Genomic DNA, 19,829 nt, shown 5'->3' on the forward strand with positions numbered 1-19,829 from the left:
TGCGGAGTACTACGGAGTACTCTCCAGTACTCCGTATGGATGCATTATATACGCAGTAGGTGTAAGGCAACTTTCGTGGGTAGGACTGCACATCGGTATGCCATCTGTCTGCTATGGCTACTACGTATGGTACTGGAAGTGTCTTCCATGCTGAGCCGTGGATGAGAACGGAACGAGGCGGTTACAGGACCTGGGACTATTGTTCCAGAGGAGTTAGTCTCTCCGTGCAAGGTCCGTGCAGCAAACTCCTCTGGAACAATCGTCCCAGGTCCTGTAACCGCCTCGTTCCGTTCTCATCCACGGCTCAGCATGGAAGACACTTCCAGTACCATACGTAGTAGCCCTAGCTATGTATTGTCAAAACGACTGACGAAGAATTAGAACGTCGCTGAACGATGACACCTTAGTTTATCCAGCAAATCATATAAATCGATTAGACTATTGGAAGGCGATGATGATGAAGAGTACAGCGAAGGCAATGTGGAAAAGGAAGTATATCTTCCGACGAGGGTTACAACGAGACGTGAGCAGCGTGGCTTCACCGTGGATGACGGATCGTCTGGGCCGCTCCACCACCACGAATTGAGATGATCCGAACTCCAATGGCAGAGTGCAGTCGTGCACCTCTAGGCAGGTGGCGAGGCTCATGTTCCGGTTGAAGACCTTTCGCCACGCTGACAGTTCGAGCTGCGGAGGATATTGATGCAATGAACGGACATCATACATAAAATGAGTTTAGCACCGTCGCGTCGCTCATATGCTTACCTCTACTCGCTTGCTAGTACTACGCACTTACCACTTGATAGTTGACACCATTTGAAAGGGAAGAGTGCTTGCGCCCCCTTGGTATTCTGGTACCAGAACACTTTGTAGCAACTAATGTACCTCTCTGCAAGCTGGCCATCTCTCGTGGGCTTTGTAGTAAAGCTACCTAGCTGCTTTCTATACAGATACCGGGGGATGTCTGGTGTTTTAACTGGGTTTCATTGCCAGGCTCTAAGCGCAACATCGATACGGCACGATACTCCCAACCATATACAGCGATATCGGCAGGGAGATGACAATAGAACGGTACAGCCACAACTAGCCACAGTCAACGCCACCTAGATGAAGAAAGCCTTAAACGACGTGACATACGTCGATCACTGCTGTCGTCAGCCGCAAGGGCAGCCACCGATAGCCAGAAGAAGCCACAGCAAGCCTATCTTTGAAACCGTCTGCGGCGATTGGCTGAAGCAGACGTCATCGCGTCTCTACGTGTCCAGCACGTAGCGAAGCAGGAAGACGAAAGATCGGCAGGCTTTCTTCATCTAGGTATCGATGCCACAGGACGGCGCTGTGCGTATTTGACAAAGATTCTTCCGCACCTGCACGTCATTATAGTAGGCGTGTCCAAAAGGATTGTTGACGTACAGAACAAAGTAATAGTCTTCTACAAGGACGTCGTGCGAGATGGCTTCGTCGCGGCTGCACTTTGTCTGGATGTCCACGAAGGCTTCCGCGGCACACGACTTGGACCTGTTCGGCAGAGCAGAGGCGGGGCCTTCGCGAGGTGGGATTGGGTGGGACGCGTTCCACGGAGGCTTTGATCTTCTCGGTCTGAAAATGGAGATTGGGTCAAATCAAGCCAGCGGGACCAAGTGAGACATCTACGGGGTGACAAAGGAGGCTAATACAGTCCTGCCGAATGCCTCATTTCAAGTAGAGTGACCCATAACATTCACCCCGAGAGGACCCCGAAGGAGAATGAGGGAGGTCAACGTGATGTCATGACACGTGGGAGTGTCGGTCAGGTCGCTCGCGCTGTGACGGCAACCAACTTGGCCAACAAGGCCGGATGTGGTCAGCTGCGTAGCAGACGAGTTCTCGGTAGCAAACGAGAACTAGTCTTCGCCTCACTTCGCGGTAACGGTATCGAGCTACATCCCTGACTGACTGACTGAGTTTAGAGCTACGCTATATAAGCACCATTCCATCGTTCCTTGGATACAAAATATCAGTTACTCACAATCCTTGTATAAAGCGCAGGCACGCACGGAGTTTGGCTAGACCTCGGACAAGGTAGACCCTGCAGGGCCTGAGGGGGCAGGACGTGATAAGGAACCTTGAACTTTGCAGAAAGTAAAAGGACACGTAGTGGAATGACCTGGCAGCCACGTGCACACGGCGCGCTTGCACCGTCTGTTCCGTGAGGTAGCTTTCCCGTTCCATGAGGTAGGCGCTGAAGCTGGCAGTGTCCATGTGCACGGTGTGGTTCTCGCACCACAAGGTCGACACACGCCTCCTGATTGGTATCATGTCCTGGTACTCGATGAGGACCTAAGGGCCATACGGTCATTGTTAGGATATGCTGCAGAAACTACGCCGTCGTCTTTAATGGGGACTTTCCACAGGACGTCACGCGCAGGCTTTGCCTTTGCCTTTGCGTCACGTGACACGGGAAAATATGGGGATGCATCACAGGCGTCATACTGCGGGCCAAATGAGGCAAGAGCGTGTGTTTTTACGGCACGCCCTCCTACTGTGATCATGTTTTCCCGAGTCACATGACCAAACGTGACGTCACTGCACAAGCCTAATTCATGTAGTGTATATAGCCTTACGTCTACTAGAGTAGTGCCTGGAGCACCTGCTGGGACAGCGCCAGCAGCTGCAGATACCGGCTTAGTAGACGCTTAGAAGGCAAGTAAGCTGCAAAACTACCAGGCGGTAGAACGTTGTAGCACACGGCGGCCACCGAGGGCATTCCCAGATTCTTTAGATAGAAAGACCGTATTGTCTGCGATCAGGAATCTCGTGATCGATACCACTTTCACACAAGCGGCATCCAATGACCATTGAAACCGATGCCCATTGAAGAAAACTTCTCAAGCATTGGTCCAATGCTGTTTGAGAAGTTGCATGTTACAAACTTGGTGGCGCTACGCGCGTGTACAATGGCCATTGGTTTAAATCATTGAAGATGCCCGCATGACAGGCGTATACGATTGCTGACAAGCAGCCTGAGGCGGGCGGCTTTTATGACGTACCATACGATGGGCAATAACGACGACCCAGAATGCGACGACATATGACGATGTAATATTTCTTGACGTCGTCGCACTAGGCGTCGTGTGCTCACGTGGTGTTACGAAACAGAGCAGGTACAGCACAGCGTGGGCGGCAGCCTGGAAGTTGCTGAGACGCTGAGCAGCGTCTGTTCCAGCATTCCAGGAGGTTGCCAACTAAACCAGCACGCTGCTCCAGTCAGTGGCCATAACCAAAACTCTAGGGTAGGGAGTGCTCGATACGAAAACTCTCTCCTCCCCTCCCCCCACACTTGCCTGTGTCTCGCCAAACGTGCTGAATCGGAGTACCAGTGGAAGAATAAGCAGCGTGGCAGCGATACTGGTGAGCACGGCGAGCAATATGAGCTTCGTGATAGAAAATCCCATTAAGCGATGCTTGTATGGTTCCCAAGGACGAAGGAAGGAGCTTCAGCGGAAAGGTCCTCGAAGACGACATGGCATAGCTCACAACGCTCCAAACGGACACAGAACTGGAGAAGGGCTTCTGGGCAGTTCTGCTCTGGAACCAATCCTTACGCGTGTCTTACGAAGCGCGTGCGCGTGTTCTTCTTCTTCGTCCTACTGAGAATGGCCATTAGCCACAAGGGAGATCGGCCAGGGCTACGGGATTGTCTACGTATATCATGACATGACGATGACAATCTGGATGGAGGATGTGGTGGTTGAAGTGACGGAGGTGGTGTATGTGGGCTACTTAGGTTTCCTTGTTTTGGTGCTATGGCCCAAGGGCAAGTATTGTCCATGTACAGATTATTTGGATAGCTCATATGTAGAATCATTGTAGGTAGAATCATTGTTTTACATTGTTTCCAACGCTGCCGACGTGCGAACGCATTTCAACCTCTTCTCTTGAAAGACGAATGCTATCATATTACCTCTATGATCATAATATCGATTTCTATTGTGACGTATTAGCGCCGCGAAGCAGTTGTGGTTGTGAGCGGCGTACAGACGTGAACTAATGAAAGCAGGAAGTAGGTCGGAGACAGGGAGGTTAGTATGTGCGTCCTGGGCCGACTTCAGAGGGAACTGCGCCTTCTCGAGAGCCGCGTCAGAAGGCCCAAGTACTTCAGACAGCACAGCCAGTCGGAGGATTCGAACCCGCAACTTTCCAATCTTCAGCATGACCTTGAAGCTACCACCAGGGAGCGTACGCTGTATAATCAGCGGGCTATTCCGCTGGTCATAAATGTTATCAGTCCTGGGTGTGGGTGGCAAATAAGCTACGAGTAACGCGGTTAACATCTTAGAAACCGGTTACAGTTTATTGCACTAATGAGCTATTTTGTTGGTAAGTAACTTGTGTTTGCGCAACATCTGGTGAAAGTAGTCATAAAATTACTCAGGTCTTACAATATCTTTGAAGCGTATCTTTTCAGCAAGCAAAAACCCTGCGTGGTCTCGGCTGGGCTACTCGCCGACCCCGAACCAATTACGACAAAAAATAATAAAAAGTTAGAGTTTATTGTGCCTGCGTTTCTTAATTCAACTCAAGCCCGTATTGACGTTGTATATAGTATAAGAAGGGTGACATTGTCGCTATTTTTTGTGTTCTTGAGTCTTTCTTAATTTTATTATTATTATTTGCTAGTGTGAGTTACACACCCGCTGCTGCACTGCTGCATGGGAGATGAGCCTCGCCAAGTCGCATCCTGCGACTTTTTGCTCACTTCCATTTCACGCTTTCGTGAATGAAATATTATTATTATTATTATTGTAACTTACCCATAACACAATTTCAAAAAATGGAGGCACTTCCACTTTTATTATCGCCGGCTCATCCCTGAAAGGCTGCCATCATAATAAACAAACCGAACACAAAATAAAACACGAAATATAGCCCCTTCCTAGGCAGGCACTTGGATGTTAGGACATCCGACGTCCATGACGGCGTCGTGGAATTGACGTCCATCTGGACCACCATATACTCGTCCGAACCCAGACCAAAGTTCACAGTGCACTGGGACACATTCTTGCAGGTCTCCTCGCCCGTCTTGGCGACGCTAAAGCGCGTATCGTACAATGTTCGATTGAGATAAAACTTGGCGTCTATCGTGTTTGGCGTCACATAGAGAGGGGGATTACTGGCAAAGAACATGTAATAGAAGTCGGAACTCTTCACGTGATACGTTATGTTGTGCTTGTGGTCCTGGCGGTCGTGTGGAGTGCCGCAACTGTAGGTCCACCTGAGCGGCACGTGGAAAAGGGCGTTGTTGCAGACGTGAATACCGTGGGTCTCGTTGATTAGCATCCCTTCGCTGCTTGAAAGTGTGGAGGACTGCTCGTCGGATTCGGGGGAGGAACCAAGTTCGTCTTCGTCGGAGTCTTCGTCAGAATCATCTCGGCCTTCCCTGTGCAAGAAGAAACACGTCTGATTTCATCTTTATTTTTTATTTTTTGCGTCAGGCAGGTAGTAACGAACGCGAGAAAAGCAGTGTGCAGATGTTCCAATCTGTGATGTTGCAGTGCACTACCAGCCTTCAGAACCCAGCCACGTTTTTTTTTCCTTTCGTCTAATATGCCCCCCCAGACACGCAAGCCCCAGGAGCACCACCACAGCTCACCCTCCCCCCTCTCCTCTCCTCTAGTTCTCCCAGTTCCCATCCACTAGGCTTCAAGACCATCTTGTATTTCTGAAAATCCCGCAGATATTCCCACAACACACAAACAATGCCTCCAAGGTTGCCCCCAGACCAGTGGAACCAGTACTCCACCTTCACTGTACCCTACTTTATTTGTGAACTTTACCGGTTCCGGCTGAACGGTCCTCTTTGTTACGCGTACTTACATCGTATTGAGCTAGCCTCCTCACCAGGCTGCACTTCATGCAGGGTGCTAGAGAGAGGACACAAAGTCAGCTATATAGGAGTCATTCACAGCAAGTCGTGAAGCGCTACGGAGTTCATTTGACAGATACGTCACCAGGCCTCCAGACATCGCTAAAAAGCACTCTGTGCGCTGACCAACCGTCGTCTATCGGCAAGGCTATCTTCCACTCTCCGATTTCCTTTCTCAGAACACTCGTGGAACGCACAATCTTCTGGAAATCTGGCAGCGAAACGAGCCATCTTAAGCGTGCTGGAGTAGTACAGGCTCGGGCAAGCCTCTTCATGTTTTCATTTTTTAAAAACCAAGCCAAACTCGAAAATATTCGATAAGAGCACATAACGCGCCCTGCTGTCGACGAGATGGCCACACACTCGTGTACTGAAAAGCCGGTCCAGCTCTGACAGTATATAGGTGACGGCGAGCTCGATGGCAGCGCGCAGAGTGATGCATAAGACACAGTTTCTGCGTTCCTTCCACAGCCACCCTCCTCAGCGTACAGACTTCATAGGGACGGTGCTATGATGAGAGAAAAGCCACTCCGGTGAACCGCACTCTCGACCATAAGATATATCGCCCGTAATATAGCATCCTAGTATCCTTGCCCCGTTGCATAAGGCGGGACTGGAATAATTTAGTTATTCTGGGGAAGACAATGCTTCGGAATCTTCTGCGCCACGCCAGGATAAAAGGGATCGTGAAAGCTGATAAACTTGCGGCAGTCAACAGCAGACAATCCCCAGGACAGAAAAATGGTGGTAACGCGAGTACCTCAAATGTTTCAACAGGAAACCAGTGGTACCGCGAAACAACTGTGGCTATATAAGCGGTGTGCAGACGTGAAGGGATGCAGAGAGGACAGCAAGAAGGAGTGGGAGACTACGATGTGAGTTTGCGTCCAGGGCCGACTTCAGGGGGAAGTGGTGTGTCGATATCCGCCTGTATAAAGTGTGCGGGAAAACGCGGGGGGGGGGAACCTTAGACAGCACGGACGGTTGAAGGATTCGAATCAGTCTTCAGCATTACCTTGGGGATACCGCGGACGAGCGAATGATGCATCCATTCGGAAGGACAGATGCATCATTGGATGCATAGGACACCGGATTGGATTGGAAAAAGAAAGAAAAATATGGAGAGGTTAGTCCCGACCCAGTCAGAACTGGCTACTCCAAAACGCGCATAGGACACTACTCATTGCATTCAGACTATGCAGCGTCAGTGCTGCCACAGGAGCTCACGATACACTTATTTGAACACTCATAACGTAAACACTTTCATCGAGATTAATGAACTGAGCACCTCATGAAATTCTCCCCATTTTACCGCAAGCCCAGAAGAAAACACGTGACTCCCAAAGCGAAAAAAAAAGAAAGAAAGAAAAAGAAAAGAACCGTGACAAGAAGAGAACGTACACTCAAGGCAGTTTTCTCCCATCCGGGAAAAGCGAGAAAGAGTAAGGAATAACTAAAAATATAGTCTACTTCATGAGAGACAGCAGATGTATATAACCAGATGAAAGTCGACAGGACAAAGAGAAAAGGCTCAAATAGTCTAGAACTAATGCACGCTCATCCTCTTGGCCATCATTAATGTGGTAGTCTTGCTGTACGTAATTTAATATCTCCTATTTACATACGTTCGCACAGGCCCAGCTACCAGCTCTGGATTCCAGAAGGACGTCGGCACAGTAAACGATAGCGTTCCAAGAAATCAAGCTGTGTACAAAAGTGTCTCTTGTGAGGCTCGGACGGTTTTTGTCCTGTTGTTGCGTGACGCGTAACCCTATATTCAGTGAGGATAAAGTGTCCAGGGCCACCCATGTGGTCTCGCGCTCTTTCAGCGCCTGGACTAAGTTCCCAGTCCGTCTATGATCCGTCCGTGATATGGCTGTGTCAAGATGCGCCAGGGCCCGCTTGCCTGAAACTGTTTGAGAGAAATACTCAACGAGCTTTTCACTCAAGCATTAGTGCACCCGGCGTGCATTAAGTGAAAAACTCGTTGAGTATTTCCCTCAAACAGTTTGGTGAAAGCGTGCCCAGATCCCTAGACTGTAAATTAAGGATCGCTGTCCACAACGAGATGAGTAGGGAGACATTTTGCTCTGAAGATATCTTCAGGCGGTTTAGTGGACGTCACGAAGCGCGCTTCAGGTCACCTGCTGTGTGCATCGGTTACGATCAGATGGTACCTGCTGTCAAACTCGGCACAAACAGCAGGAAGCCACTACCGCCACGCTGTGGGAACCTTGCATTGGTGCAGGAGCACCATACAGCTTGCTGGCCACAAAGCAGTAGAACACGCGTCACATGACTGACAAATCTGTTCAATTTACTTACGAAGCCTAGGCGACCATATACATGCAACTTTTCCCAGCATCTTTATTTTCAACTGGCCGTTGTGATCGTCGTGCACGTGCAAGACTGACAGTGTCCTCGTGAAGTGGAAGTACAAGAGGGTGCATTCCGCAGACGACGTAACCGTTATCTCCTAACAGATACGGTGTACTATATGCACGTCTACAGATGTTCTGCTGTAGATATCTACTATAGATAGGCGTCTACTATAGATATCTATAGTGGAGGGTCGCTTGTGAAATATACCCTTCACTCGGTTCTGAAAGACTGGCCATCCTCCCGTGATGTAACAGGGTATTTGCGAATGGAGTCGACCTGGAGATGTACCTCGGGGAACTTGCGTAGCCTTCTACGGCCCTTTCTCCACGGCAACGGAGAGAACAGCTGAGATATAGCCGAGTAAATACAGATGAACAGGGCACCGTATGCTATATGCACAGCGTTTTGAAGCTTAGATCGCAACCGACATCTTGAAGCACAAGTATAGTTTCCACGGTACCGCGGAAACTTTGTATTTTCCCAAGCAGCACAACATCGTGGCCTGATACTGACTCTACATTGGCAATACTGTGCCCAATACAGAACCAATATTGGACCGGTATTGCTAATACCCAGTCAAAATTGGGCGAAGATATTGTGCTGCTAATAACTCACCACAGCAAAAGTTCAGGTGTAACAGAGAGCTCGTGTCACGGAGCACATATACTCCTAGTGCCATATATACTCAGTGTCATATGGAGGCCGTATACCATATCCTTCTAATAAGGTGAGAAATGCCTGTGGGCCATGGTGGAAGATGCCAAGATGCCTGCGTACTATAGGCTGAAAGAGCACAGCACCACGTTAAAATGAACACTTTCAGGTCATTGGGTTATCCGCTGCAATCATTGCAGGTGCAATCCTCTAGGCGATAAACCCGCGGGGGTAAGTGTGTTAGTAGACCTTCCATCACACTGTAAGCGTGTGAGATAGATTGTCTGGATAAGGACAGAACCCTGAGCGCATGTGATGGATAATAAGGGTTGTACAAAGAAGGCTATATGTTATTTGTTTAGGATGACCAGTGCGCACTACTGTCTATCCGGTACATGTCAGGGATGTTTTAGTAGCATTCTACGAAAACGATATACGATGCAGCAAGTTGTCGAATCAAACGTCAGCCAACGTGACGTCAGCTGCTTCGAAGGGATAAGGCGACTGACTAACTTGGGTTTTCGGAACAATTTATCGTTAACAGGTCTTCCGATCCCCTAAAACTCTCCTTCTTTTTTTTCAATTACGTGTTAGCGCCGCGAAGCAACAGTGGCTATGAGCGTCGTACAGACATGGACAGATGACAGCAGGAAGGGGTGGGGAGAGGGGGTTAGCGTGCGTCCTTGGTCAACTTCACAAAAAAAAATTTTTTGACCGCTTTTTGTGACAGCTAGCTTCTAAGCGCGTATCAAAAAGAGCTATACACGATTCGTCGTATTCAGAATGGAAATAATTATTTCTACGATATCCAGCATTTTGAGCAATAATTTGTCCACAGTGCTTGGTTTTCTTGTGAGCGCTCCGGTTTCTTCTTCCTCTTTTTCCTTTTTTTTTCTTTCATTCAACATGACAAATTAGCGCATATATCGAAAAATAGTCTAGGAAAAACGGTCTGAAGTGTAATAATATTTTGATAAACAAGAGAAGGGGTCACTAGGTCACGTCACGTAAATTGGCTTTTCGGGTAGGGCCCTGTCTTGTATCTCCTCACACTCTCGCAAAGTTGCACCTTGTCAGTGTCACTGTCGCGTACCTGCATCCGCGCTTGATGCCCTCGGTTGTCAATTAAACATATCATAATCGGTTCACCGAGCAATTGACGGACCGGTAATCAGTCTCACCGTTTCCGGGCCAGCGCCGCAAGGCACGCCCTGAGGGGTGGCGTTCCCCGAATCAACGAGAACGCCGCTCCGGAGAGTCTCGAACAGACGGACACGGTAAAGCTGGATCCTTCGAGGAAGTAAAATCCCCAGTACTCGTACGTCTGCTTTGGGATCACCATGGTCATGTTGAGAGTTATCACCCTCTCCAGAGAGCGCGTCGGGGCAGGCGTGTCCCGATCTCTGAACACGTAAGCGCTAAAACTATGGTTCATGGACAGTTCCTGACCCGAACACCAGGTCGAAGATACGCGGTCTCTGACTGGCAGCATGTCCGTGATGGCCATCGCGATGAAGCTGTCCTTGTAGACTGTGTAGCGCAGGACGAACGGGTAGATGAAGAGGACGCCTGCTGCGGCGCAAAAGGCGAGGGCCAGGAAAGGATGGTGAGAGTAGACACGCATTGCTCCGGAGAATCATTCACGAGTCTGATCGCCGCGTCAGGAGAACGCAGAAGGAAGTGTCCACCACGGGCCTTCAGCTGACGACGTGCATCATGATTGCAGCAATTTGTTTCACCACACTTCGTGGTACGGGGCCACTACCGCCTCGCTGATCATCACCTGTCAATCCCTCATCGTCGTCTATTTCGTTGATGCAACACGTCACTACCTACACAGTCTTACACTACACTCACACAATGCACTGGATCACTAAAACAGCACGTGCAATCACAAACTTAACCGGTAATTACGCACCCGTGTAAGTCTTCCGCGTGTCCTACTGGAGTCCTTCCTGCTTCGCAGATCACTCATTCACCTGTCACAGCAACCGGAAACATATCTCACTGCGTGACTCTGAGCGTTTGTTCTACGGTCCTTTCCATCTTGTCTTCATCGCTTCCTCAATTCTCTGTACACATCCAAAACTTCGTCTGCCACCACGGGTTGATGCTGCTTCCGGAAACACGGTAGTCTGCTCAACTCCGCCAACGTCCGTCAGCCCACCGCATCCTCCTCGCAGTCGCATACGCCATATTCGGTCTACGAGGCTTCGTCAATTATCTCCCTTTCGCGACATCTCTCTCTCTCTCTCTCTCTCCCTCACGTCGTAATCACAATCGGACCAGTTGCCCTATGGCCTTCGAAACATCATTATCAGGGACCAACTCGGTTCTTTTTTTCTTTTCTGGTGTTGGGCCCTCTTGAAGACGAGCTTCTGGTGGCGGCGCTTGTTGAGCGAAAGAGGACAGCGCTATTATCGCTGTCAGTCGGTTCGTTTTCCTTCGTTCAACAGGGCGGATATCACTTGGCACGAGATAAGTAGGATGTTGCAAAACCTGGCACGGCTCGCGATAGAATAACTCTCATATACAGAGGGAGATTTTTTTGTGCCACACGACAGCTCAATCGACTGTACTCCTTGTGCTGGGAACCACGTGGCAATGTGTGCTCGAATTATCTTGCAGACTATAAAGCAGAATAGAACGTGCCGTTCCAGTAAACAGCAATAAAAACAAATTGAGATTGTAGTTACCAAGTTGCAATAAAGATTACGTATTTTTTTTTAGGCAGAGAAGGCTTAATACTGTTATAAAAAAAAGTCTAGAAACGCAGCGGGCGGTAGGCAAAGGCGAAAGCATGGAGTTGGCAATATTTCGAATGTAAGACTGCCGTGATGCACTTAGTGGGTTATGGAGAATTTATCAGAGGTAAAAAGTCGTCTCTTTCGCTACTCCTTTTTCAAGATGCGTAAGTTGCAGAATACAGTGGAGTGACAGAGACAGGGACAAACGTATGATAAAGGATTTCCACATGATTGTGAAAAAAGAGAACCGTGATACAAACCGGTATTTTCTCGTTGGTAAATTGACTGTCTTTGCAGCCGTCAAAAGAAGGAAGGTCGAATCCAATTACTTCTAATACATATGCGTATACATAGAATACCCAATCAAATGCAAGAACTTCCACTAAAAAAGAAGAGAAAGAAGCTTTTGCTCAACAGCCGAGCGGCAATGCATATCAAAAAAATAGACATGAAGATGCTGACGAAAGAGGTGATGTTAATGTCCAAAATTCTATCACCACAAGCTGTGAGAGACTGACTTAAAGATTTTCATCCCGAACAACAATGACAGATAAATTAATGATGATGAATGGGGAAATTCACCACATGAGGCGTGGCCCACCACTACCCCAAGGCACAATGGACAGGATCAGATGTGCCCTCATGATGAGATGATGAACGACGTTGAAGAGGGGTCGATAGCCAGTGGAGTCAGTGAGACAACATCAACAGAACGCTAGGCAAAAGCAATGCAACACTGCAGAGCTGCACTTTGGGAGAACAACGGATAATGATGAGCGGGGAAATTCGCCACATGAGGTGCGGCAGACTACCCCAAGGGGCAATGGACAGGATGATATGTGACATGATGATCAGACGATGAACGACGCTCGAGTGAGTGGTTGACAGTCCGCGGAGTCGGTGAGTCAACATTAGGGGGCGGCGAGAACATCAACAAAACGCTAGGCAAAAACACAACACACAAAGACGCACAGCACACGGGTATAGGCAGGCACGTCATAAGGTAGAGAGCAGGCCGGGATTACGGAAAAAAAAAATCATGAAGTACTGCAGAGCATGACGATGTTCGATCATGTTGGACCAAGGGTCGAGAATGATTGCCGTCGTGAATGGTGCGGCAGCGATCGTAGGCTATCGCCTTTGCGTACGCAGGGAATAGCGTGGTAATTCTGCGCAATGCGCGAAGCTCTCTTTTATGTTTCGCGCATGCGCAGAAACAACCAACGCTATCCCTTACGTACGCAAGGGCATCCTGGAAAGCAAGCCTCCTCGTAATCGGACGAGCGGCTATTTCTTGTCTGCGCTTCCAACAGCTTTCACTTCATCTAGCATTATCGGATGTCCAACTACAAGGACAAACGTGTACATAGCGAGCGCTTGCGTGATGTAAGCTGCTGTGCTCAGTTGTCCAATCAGCAAAGAGGGACATTGGGGGTCCGATTAGATAAACTAAAAGGCCAGATTTAACATTTACTTTCAATACTGGGACAGTTCTGACAGAATGCTGCAGGCAGAGCCGTAGCAACGGGGGTGCGAGAGGGCGCCGAAGTGCAGGCCCCGGCAGGTTGGTTGGACAGTATGTAGCGGAAATAAAGAGAATTTGAATTTACGATGTCGGCAGTGCAAATAAGCGTTTTCTTTACTTTGTTTACGGGGTTTCTGACGTCAACGGACCAGAAGGGGAGGGGGGCTTCACATTTGCCCTGTCCTGGGCGCAAACTCGCCTCGCGACGGCTCTGGCTACAGGCCACTCACTGTTCAGTCTATAAGGAACTGTTGTCTGTACGAAGTGTTAAACTTGTTACTAATAAACCGTAATCATACTTACTCACACGTTTATTCACAACAACATTGATAGTCCATGTTTGTACACTCATGAAATGTCCTGCACGAGCGCCCTTACGGGAGAGACCGTGCAAATTCTACACCTTGTAGACAGGCGCGTGACACCTTTTTTTTTTTGCGGACGAAGCCCATAGTCATACTTATCATGCACCGCTGCGTCAAGAGTGCACAGTCTCTACTGATACGCTGCCTATTTTCTGTGAGCCATAAAGCTGCTGTGCCAAGATGACATTGAGGCAGTCTCGACGCTATCAGATTGTATTTTGTCTCCGTCAGCAAGGGAGCCCGCTCAATCTTAACGGGCATGTTTACCGCATGTATGTCTTTCATGATATGGTTACGACGTCCTTTTTACGTGTTACAGGGGCGCATATCACAGTGCGTCAACTTTGGTGGCAGTTGTACTACAGTGCCTCCACTTGGCCTATCCTGGGCCCGCTTGCAGGAACGTCCTCGGAAGAGATTCCTCGATACCGGCCCCAGTAGTCTTGCCAGTTCTCAACGAACGAGCAGCATTTTGAGGACTGTGTGTAGACATCTGCACGAAGCTCTACTGACGCTACTGAGGACGCCGCTGAGGAATGTCCTCAACACTCGTGCAAGCGGGCTCTAGTCCCCGTTGTTGGAGAGCACTGGCAACTCAATCTGTAGCTCGCGCCATGCAGAGCACGATTTCATTTTGATTTATGAAATGCATTTCATGCGGCGTGTTATTCCAACTTTCTTGCTCACAGATACAGCCGTTCACGCTGCACCCATCAAGTTTTTACTCGTAATACATGGAACAATATGCAGATTGTGATGTCTTTTTTTGAGGGTGGGGTGGGGGAAGAAACTGTAATGGGCGCAGCGTACAGGGTGACATACGTATACCGCTGTTATCTCCCTTTTGAAGGTAAACGTTACATGGATCGCGCTGTCAGTGATTTATCCAAAATCATACGCACGAGGGGTGTTGTAAAATATTTTGGGGGGCCGTTATTACAATCACGTTGTAACAGCCTGATGCATAATTGCTGACATATGTCCAAAGCTAAAATAATGAAGACCCTCCTGTAGGAGTTGCACAGGAAAGGAAAGGAGAGGTGTTACCAAACATTTCGGGAGCGTTCGGAGATGTAAGCGTGAACGGGCCTGGATAAATCCTCTGCGCTGTACAATACCCCTCCTACCGAATCGCTCCGCCTGGCACTCATGTTTCATCACGAGCAAAGACATAGTTCCGAGGAGGACCGCGTGCACTGCGCAGGGACCGTGCTACCTACAATTTTAAACTATACACGCACTACAGTTTCCAGGACTTCGCAGGTTTAGCACGCTTACAAGCCTGCCTAGTTTTCGGAACACATTCCATGCATAGAGCTCCCCTGTATCCACTTCATTCGGTCGAACGGGAAAATGATGTATTCGACGCCATCGGAAGATGCATGGCTTGGGCCAATCATCTCGCACACTCTGCCGACAGTCAAAACGCCAGGCCATGAGTTCCTCGTCTCACCGGTGGGTACCGACATATGTCCGCACTCCTAACAGCTCCTGGGCGTATTCATTGTCAAATACGGGACAGTAGGGCTGCTGTGTGGGCGAAACGAACTTTGTTGAAGTTTTTAACGACTTGACACAAGGAGCTAGGGGATAAAGAAATTAGATTTGAAATTATAATACTGTGCTTAACCGTCGGTTTCCGAAAGGAGTCAATACTGGAATAAGACGTCGATGTAAACGTCTATGACGGCACTGAATAACGGTGTCAACACTTTATGACCGCTAAGGTATTAACGCAGTGAAGGTGAAATGCCTAATAGCTGCAGCGGAACAGCAACCCAAAGATATACAATAGGGGGTCACATGGCTTGCACATTGTCACCGTCCGCGGTACACATTTTCAAGATCTTGTCCACTGTACTTTAGCAAATGACAGGCGTTATTAGTTCGTCGTCTCGACCAGCTCTTCTGAACGAGACGTCCTGTGTTCCAGAGGTTGTGGCTTGCGGCTCATCAACACTAAAGTCACCCGAGGAAAGCTGCTCTTGTAGAAGCACCTCGGAGTACCGTGGTGGCTGCACAACGGGTCTCGGGCGCTGCAAGAGAGATTCGTTCTCGGGCACGGCATCCCCACGCTCTTGCAGTGACGTGTAACACGGCGGCGGCGTACGGGGAGGATCCAGTCCGGGGAGATGGCAGACCAGGACTTCCTCCGTGACAGCTTCCTCAGGGGTGGGCTCCACCCTCCTACGTCTTCTAAGACTCTCTTCGTCCCTGAAGAGCCTAAAACGGAGGTACTTGCCCTCCTCGTTCGAAGTGTTCGCGAGATAGCTGAACGCCCTGATCACCGCTCCCAGGAACACCAGGAACAAAATGGGGATCAGGATGAACAGAAGGGCGTAGAAGAACACCCGTGGCCGGCAAGAAGTGGTGATCGTGAAGACCGAGTTTCCCGCGTCGCGTTCTCTCGGGATGTGGAGGATAAGCCTGTCTTCCGCTCCAAAATGGACATGGTACACACAGTGTGTCTGCTCTAAGCAGATGACGTCTTGCGGCGTGATCCCAAACACCGTTCGGTTCATGTCGATCCTGATCTTGAAGTTCGTTACTGAACGCGACAGAAGCAACTGCGGTGCTCTGTTTTCGTTCACAATTAACACGTAAAAAAGGTCAGCCGCTGTAGCCCTAAAGCTCAATCTAGCGGTGATAGGACGAGGCTTAATAATTCCATCGAACTCGTTGGGAGTCGAATCGGCGGCAATCCTTTTTGATTTCATTGCCCAGCGGTAGAATGATGGCTGACGACGTCGAAGCGTTCCTTCTTCGTAGAAATCATCGTCATCGTCGTCGTCATCGTCCTCCTCCTGTAGAGCTCGGATGCATCTCCGAAGTTCCTCTTCTCCCCTGACGGCGTGAAGTGTACCACCTGGTCCGTCAGCGATGACGTCAATGGTAACGTTGGAGCCTGGCAACAGATAGTAGCGAAGGTAATGGAACTTTCCAGAAGGTACGTTCATGTTGAGATCTATCACGTGGTGGAGGTGGTTCACAGCTGCAGGAACTGGTGGTGGGACGGGGTCGCTGACGCGGTAAACACTGAACGGGTGGGCCGAGACGAACTCCTGGCCGCCGCACCAGACGTTGGAGACGGCTTCCACGAGTCTCATATCCGTGGAAGCCATCTGGAGGTCTTTCTCCGGGAAGCGCAGCATAATCAGGCACATGGCTCCCAGCAAGACTGCCACCAGGGCCACCAGCATGCTGACCCGCATGCAGAAAGTTTGACAGCGTTTCACCGGCCCGCTTTCGGTCGCCATACTGGCATGCCTCTGTGCGGCAATCTGCGAGAAATTGACAAAAATGACATGCGCTTTATCAATCTGCTAATTACCAGCTAGGAGCCACTGAGAATAGACCGTTCACCATGTCTAAAGCCACTGGGCCTCGAAGCGACCCGGTACACAAACGCTGTGCTCTTCGTTCCTAACGACACCATGCCTAAGGGATGAAGTATAAATCTCCCCCAGTAGTATTTATGTACATTCCATGCATCTTCATTCATTCCAGCCCATGGGAACGAGAACATCCCATAATATCGTCATCACGTTTTTGTTGTTGCTGTTGTTATCAGCCAGCTAGCCAATCACGATAAGCAAGCAACATTATTGGTACGCCTACGAACTTGACCATAAATCTGTGGGAGAAAACTAGAGAAAAACGCCAATATTATAGGGAGCCGTTTGAGGTGGATCATTGCTTTCACTCCCAGATATGAAAAGCATAATTCGCGGCTTTATGACGCCAGACAACCGCGACCACGTGCGACACCACAACGGCAAGTCTGTGAATTAATTTTGCCCACCCGCGGTTTCCTTAACGTGCGCTGAGATCTCGGCACAGAGCATCCTCTCGCGGAGGATGGCGCGTCTGAGCAACATGTACCGATCGGCCAAGTTGCGGGCATCCTCAGACGCGTGCGAACCCGCAACCTTGTGATCAATACGCTACGACGGTTTGTTTCTGTGCAGGGGAGAGGGTAAAGATCGGATAGACCACGTGAGCCTCAACCCAGTCAACGCAGAAGCTCTTTGTTTGGGAGAGGTGCAAATGATATTCACTGCACGGGCAATAGCGGAGAGCGGAAACCGAAGAGCTGCGCACACGGCTGGCCCACTTGCGTAACGAACACGCGGGCACGTTGCCAACTGGTCTCAGTGTTGCCAACTCTAGGGAAATTTCTCTAGATCTAGGGGATTCGACGTCTGCCCGGGGAAAAAGAATTTCTTCGAAATCTAGGGAATTTTATTGCCCTGACACACTTGCACCGAAAATTTAATAGACCTTTTTTTACGATGTCCTATGCGCATGCGCATGACCTCGAGGCGCCGGAGAGGGTTATCCCCGTCTTCACTCGATGGTGGTGGTGGTGGTGGTGGTGGTGAAAGGGCTTGCCGTTGTCGGCCTCACATATGTGGGCAACGTCACGACTGACGCCCTGGGGAAATGTGCGTCCTGGGCCGACTTCTAGGGGTGGCGCAGTATGGGGACGACAGAAGTGGGAACCAGTGTGGAGACCGCGCGAATGGCGCGAGCTTGTTGGCCACACTCGGGACCGGTTTTGGTCCTTTGTACTACCCACGTGGATTTCTTTTGACGCGCGCCAAGCATGGTTCATTGGAGAGCCGCTTGGATACGACGCGTAATGGGAGAAGGTCCATTACATACAATTTTCTTTGGCTCAAGCGAAGCAAAAACACAAACCTTTAAAAGAAAAGTCTCCCTTTAAAGTGGGACTCCGCAACAAAATCACCACGAAAACGGTAACATAGCAGTAACCCTTGGGGTGTCAGGAACGTACATACGAAATATCGCATTCCAAAAGTGCATATTTTATTCGAACGAATTATTACGAAGTGAGCGCTTTGCCCCTGTGAAGCAAGAGGGCGCTGAAAGCAACACTGCTGACGTTCATCCCCCATGGAAGGGTGCAAGCTTCGTAGCAGACGACAATGCTGGGTGACGTCATTGTATGTTCCTCCATGCGAACCGCTGTGTGCTTTGCATTTTGGTTTTGGTTTGGTATTGTCATCATTTACGGATTAATTACTCGCGCAAAGGGAAGGCGAATGTTGTATTCGGTATCAAGGGGATATTCGGTATCAAGTCCGTGTTCGGTATGAAGCTCATGCACCTAATTTTTTCGAATCCTTGCGAAGTCTCCCTTTAACACTCGATGTGGTTTGTGCAAAGAGGAAATGCTGCGAACCTCTCCAATGAAAAGGGTCCCTGAGAAATGCCCACCGATATTTCCAAAGCTGTAAGGTGTATCAAGGTGTGAGGCCCTACACTCTTAAAAATGAACTTCACCGCATAGCACGCTCCTAGCCAACTATAATCTCAAATGATATGGTTATCTGCTCCGATTTGTTGAAAACGGGAGGCGTACGCCTCTTCTGTGACAATTATGAGCAGCATAAGTGTCACAAAAAAGGCGTACGCCTCCCGTTTTCAACAAATCGGTGCAGATAACGATATCACTCGAGATGATGGTTGGTTAGGAGCGTGCTATGCGGTGAAGTTCATTTTTAAGAGTGTATGTTGATACTAAAGATGCGCTGAGGTAACCCGAGGTCAGCTACGGTCTGGTCTGATGTCTTGAGGCGGAGCCTTAAAAGAACCACAGTCAGGTCTGGGGTTCTGGGTTTGAACCTCAGAATTGCTTGAGGTTACCTCAAAGGACTGAAAATGAGGTCTGAGGCCCTGAGGCAGACCTCAGAATTTCTTGGGGTAACCTTAGAGGACCCATGGCCATGTTTGAGGCCCTGAGGTACGGCCTCAGGATTTCTTGAGGTAACCTCAGGAAAACCCCAGGCAGTTCTGAGGTAACCTCAGAAGCTCAGCATATCCTGAATTAACCTCAGGATTTCTGGGGTAACCTCAGGACGTTTTTCCAATAGGGTAGGGGTGTAGTAGGCGGCAGTAAATGTTTCGAGTCAGGGAGTGCCTTTCTGTTTTGACTTTCGGACCACGGTGTAAAAGCAGATGTAAATTTGTCTTTGGCATTGCGGCTGGTGATAGTGATGTACGTAAAATATTGTTCCTCGTGACGTTGAAACAGTTCTAACGGTTTCCATATCGGCATACACATTTCCGGCATTCAGAGTCGCTTTTTAAGTCACATCGAATTCGCGTATAAGTCGGATCGGGAATCGCTGATTCAGAATGGAAAGTACCTTACACAACACGCACTTAAGAACGATGCAAGTGAAGAAGTAGGGGGTATGTGGTTATTTGATTTTGGTTTTATTTAT

The 19,829-nt window shown here is 49.2% G+C and overlaps 3 protein-coding genes across 6 annotated transcripts in view; all 3 read right to left on the bottom strand.

Moving 5' to 3' along the window:
- Nucleotides 1–389: 389 nt before the first annotated feature.
- Nucleotides 390–3,611, bottom strand: LOC135366668 (uncharacterized). 2 transcript variants are annotated; one of them, XM_064599476.1, is made up of 5 exons: nucleotides 3,324–3,611; nucleotides 2,147–2,319; nucleotides 2,009–2,077; nucleotides 1,368–1,599; nucleotides 390–687 (listed from the first exon to the last, which is right to left on the bottom strand). In XM_064599476.1, the coding sequence occupies exons 1-5, from the start codon at nucleotides 3,432–3,434 to the stop codon at nucleotides 439–441; spliced, it is 834 nt and encodes a 277-aa protein (XP_064455546.1). In that variant the 5' UTR covers nucleotides 3,435–3,611; the 3' UTR covers nucleotides 390–438. The 2 variants fall into 2 exon arrangements, with proteins under 2 accessions (XP_064455546.1, XP_064455545.1); XM_064599475.1 differs by having other exon boundaries at nucleotides 2,009–2,319.
- A 1,203-nt stretch (nucleotides 3,612–4,814) lies between these two features.
- On the bottom strand, nucleotides 4,815–11,364 carry LOC135366667 (uncharacterized). The gene is made up of 2 exons (XM_064599474.1): nucleotides 10,123–11,364; nucleotides 4,815–5,419 (listed from the first exon to the last, which is right to left on the bottom strand). Exons 1-2 carry the CDS (start codon nucleotides 10,563–10,565, stop codon nucleotides 4,846–4,848), a joined length of 1,017 nt encoding a protein of 338 aa, XP_064455544.1. The 5' UTR covers nucleotides 10,566–11,364; the 3' UTR covers nucleotides 4,815–4,845.
- A 2,142-nt stretch (nucleotides 11,365–13,506) lies between these two features.
- Nucleotides 13,507–19,829, bottom strand: part of LOC135366666 (uncharacterized) — an 83,002-nt gene continuing 76,679 nt past the window's right edge. For all 3 annotated transcript variants that reach the window (XM_064599473.1, XM_064599472.1, XM_064599471.1), the window contains exon 2: nucleotides 13,507–16,859. In XM_064599473.1, the coding sequence (XP_064455543.1) occupies nucleotides 15,441–16,835 (1,395 nt within the window). In that variant the 5' untranslated portion in view covers nucleotides 16,836–16,859 and the 3' untranslated portion in view covers nucleotides 13,507–15,440. The remainder of the gene's footprint in view (nucleotides 16,860–19,829) is intronic.

The sequence above is a fragment of the Ornithodoros turicata genome, chromosome 8 (assembly GCF_037126465.1).
Source record: "Ornithodoros turicata isolate Travis chromosome 8, ASM3712646v1, whole genome shotgun sequence".
In the NCBI taxonomy this organism is placed as follows: Eukaryota; Metazoa; Arthropoda; class Arachnida; order Ixodida; family Argasidae; genus Ornithodoros; species Ornithodoros turicata.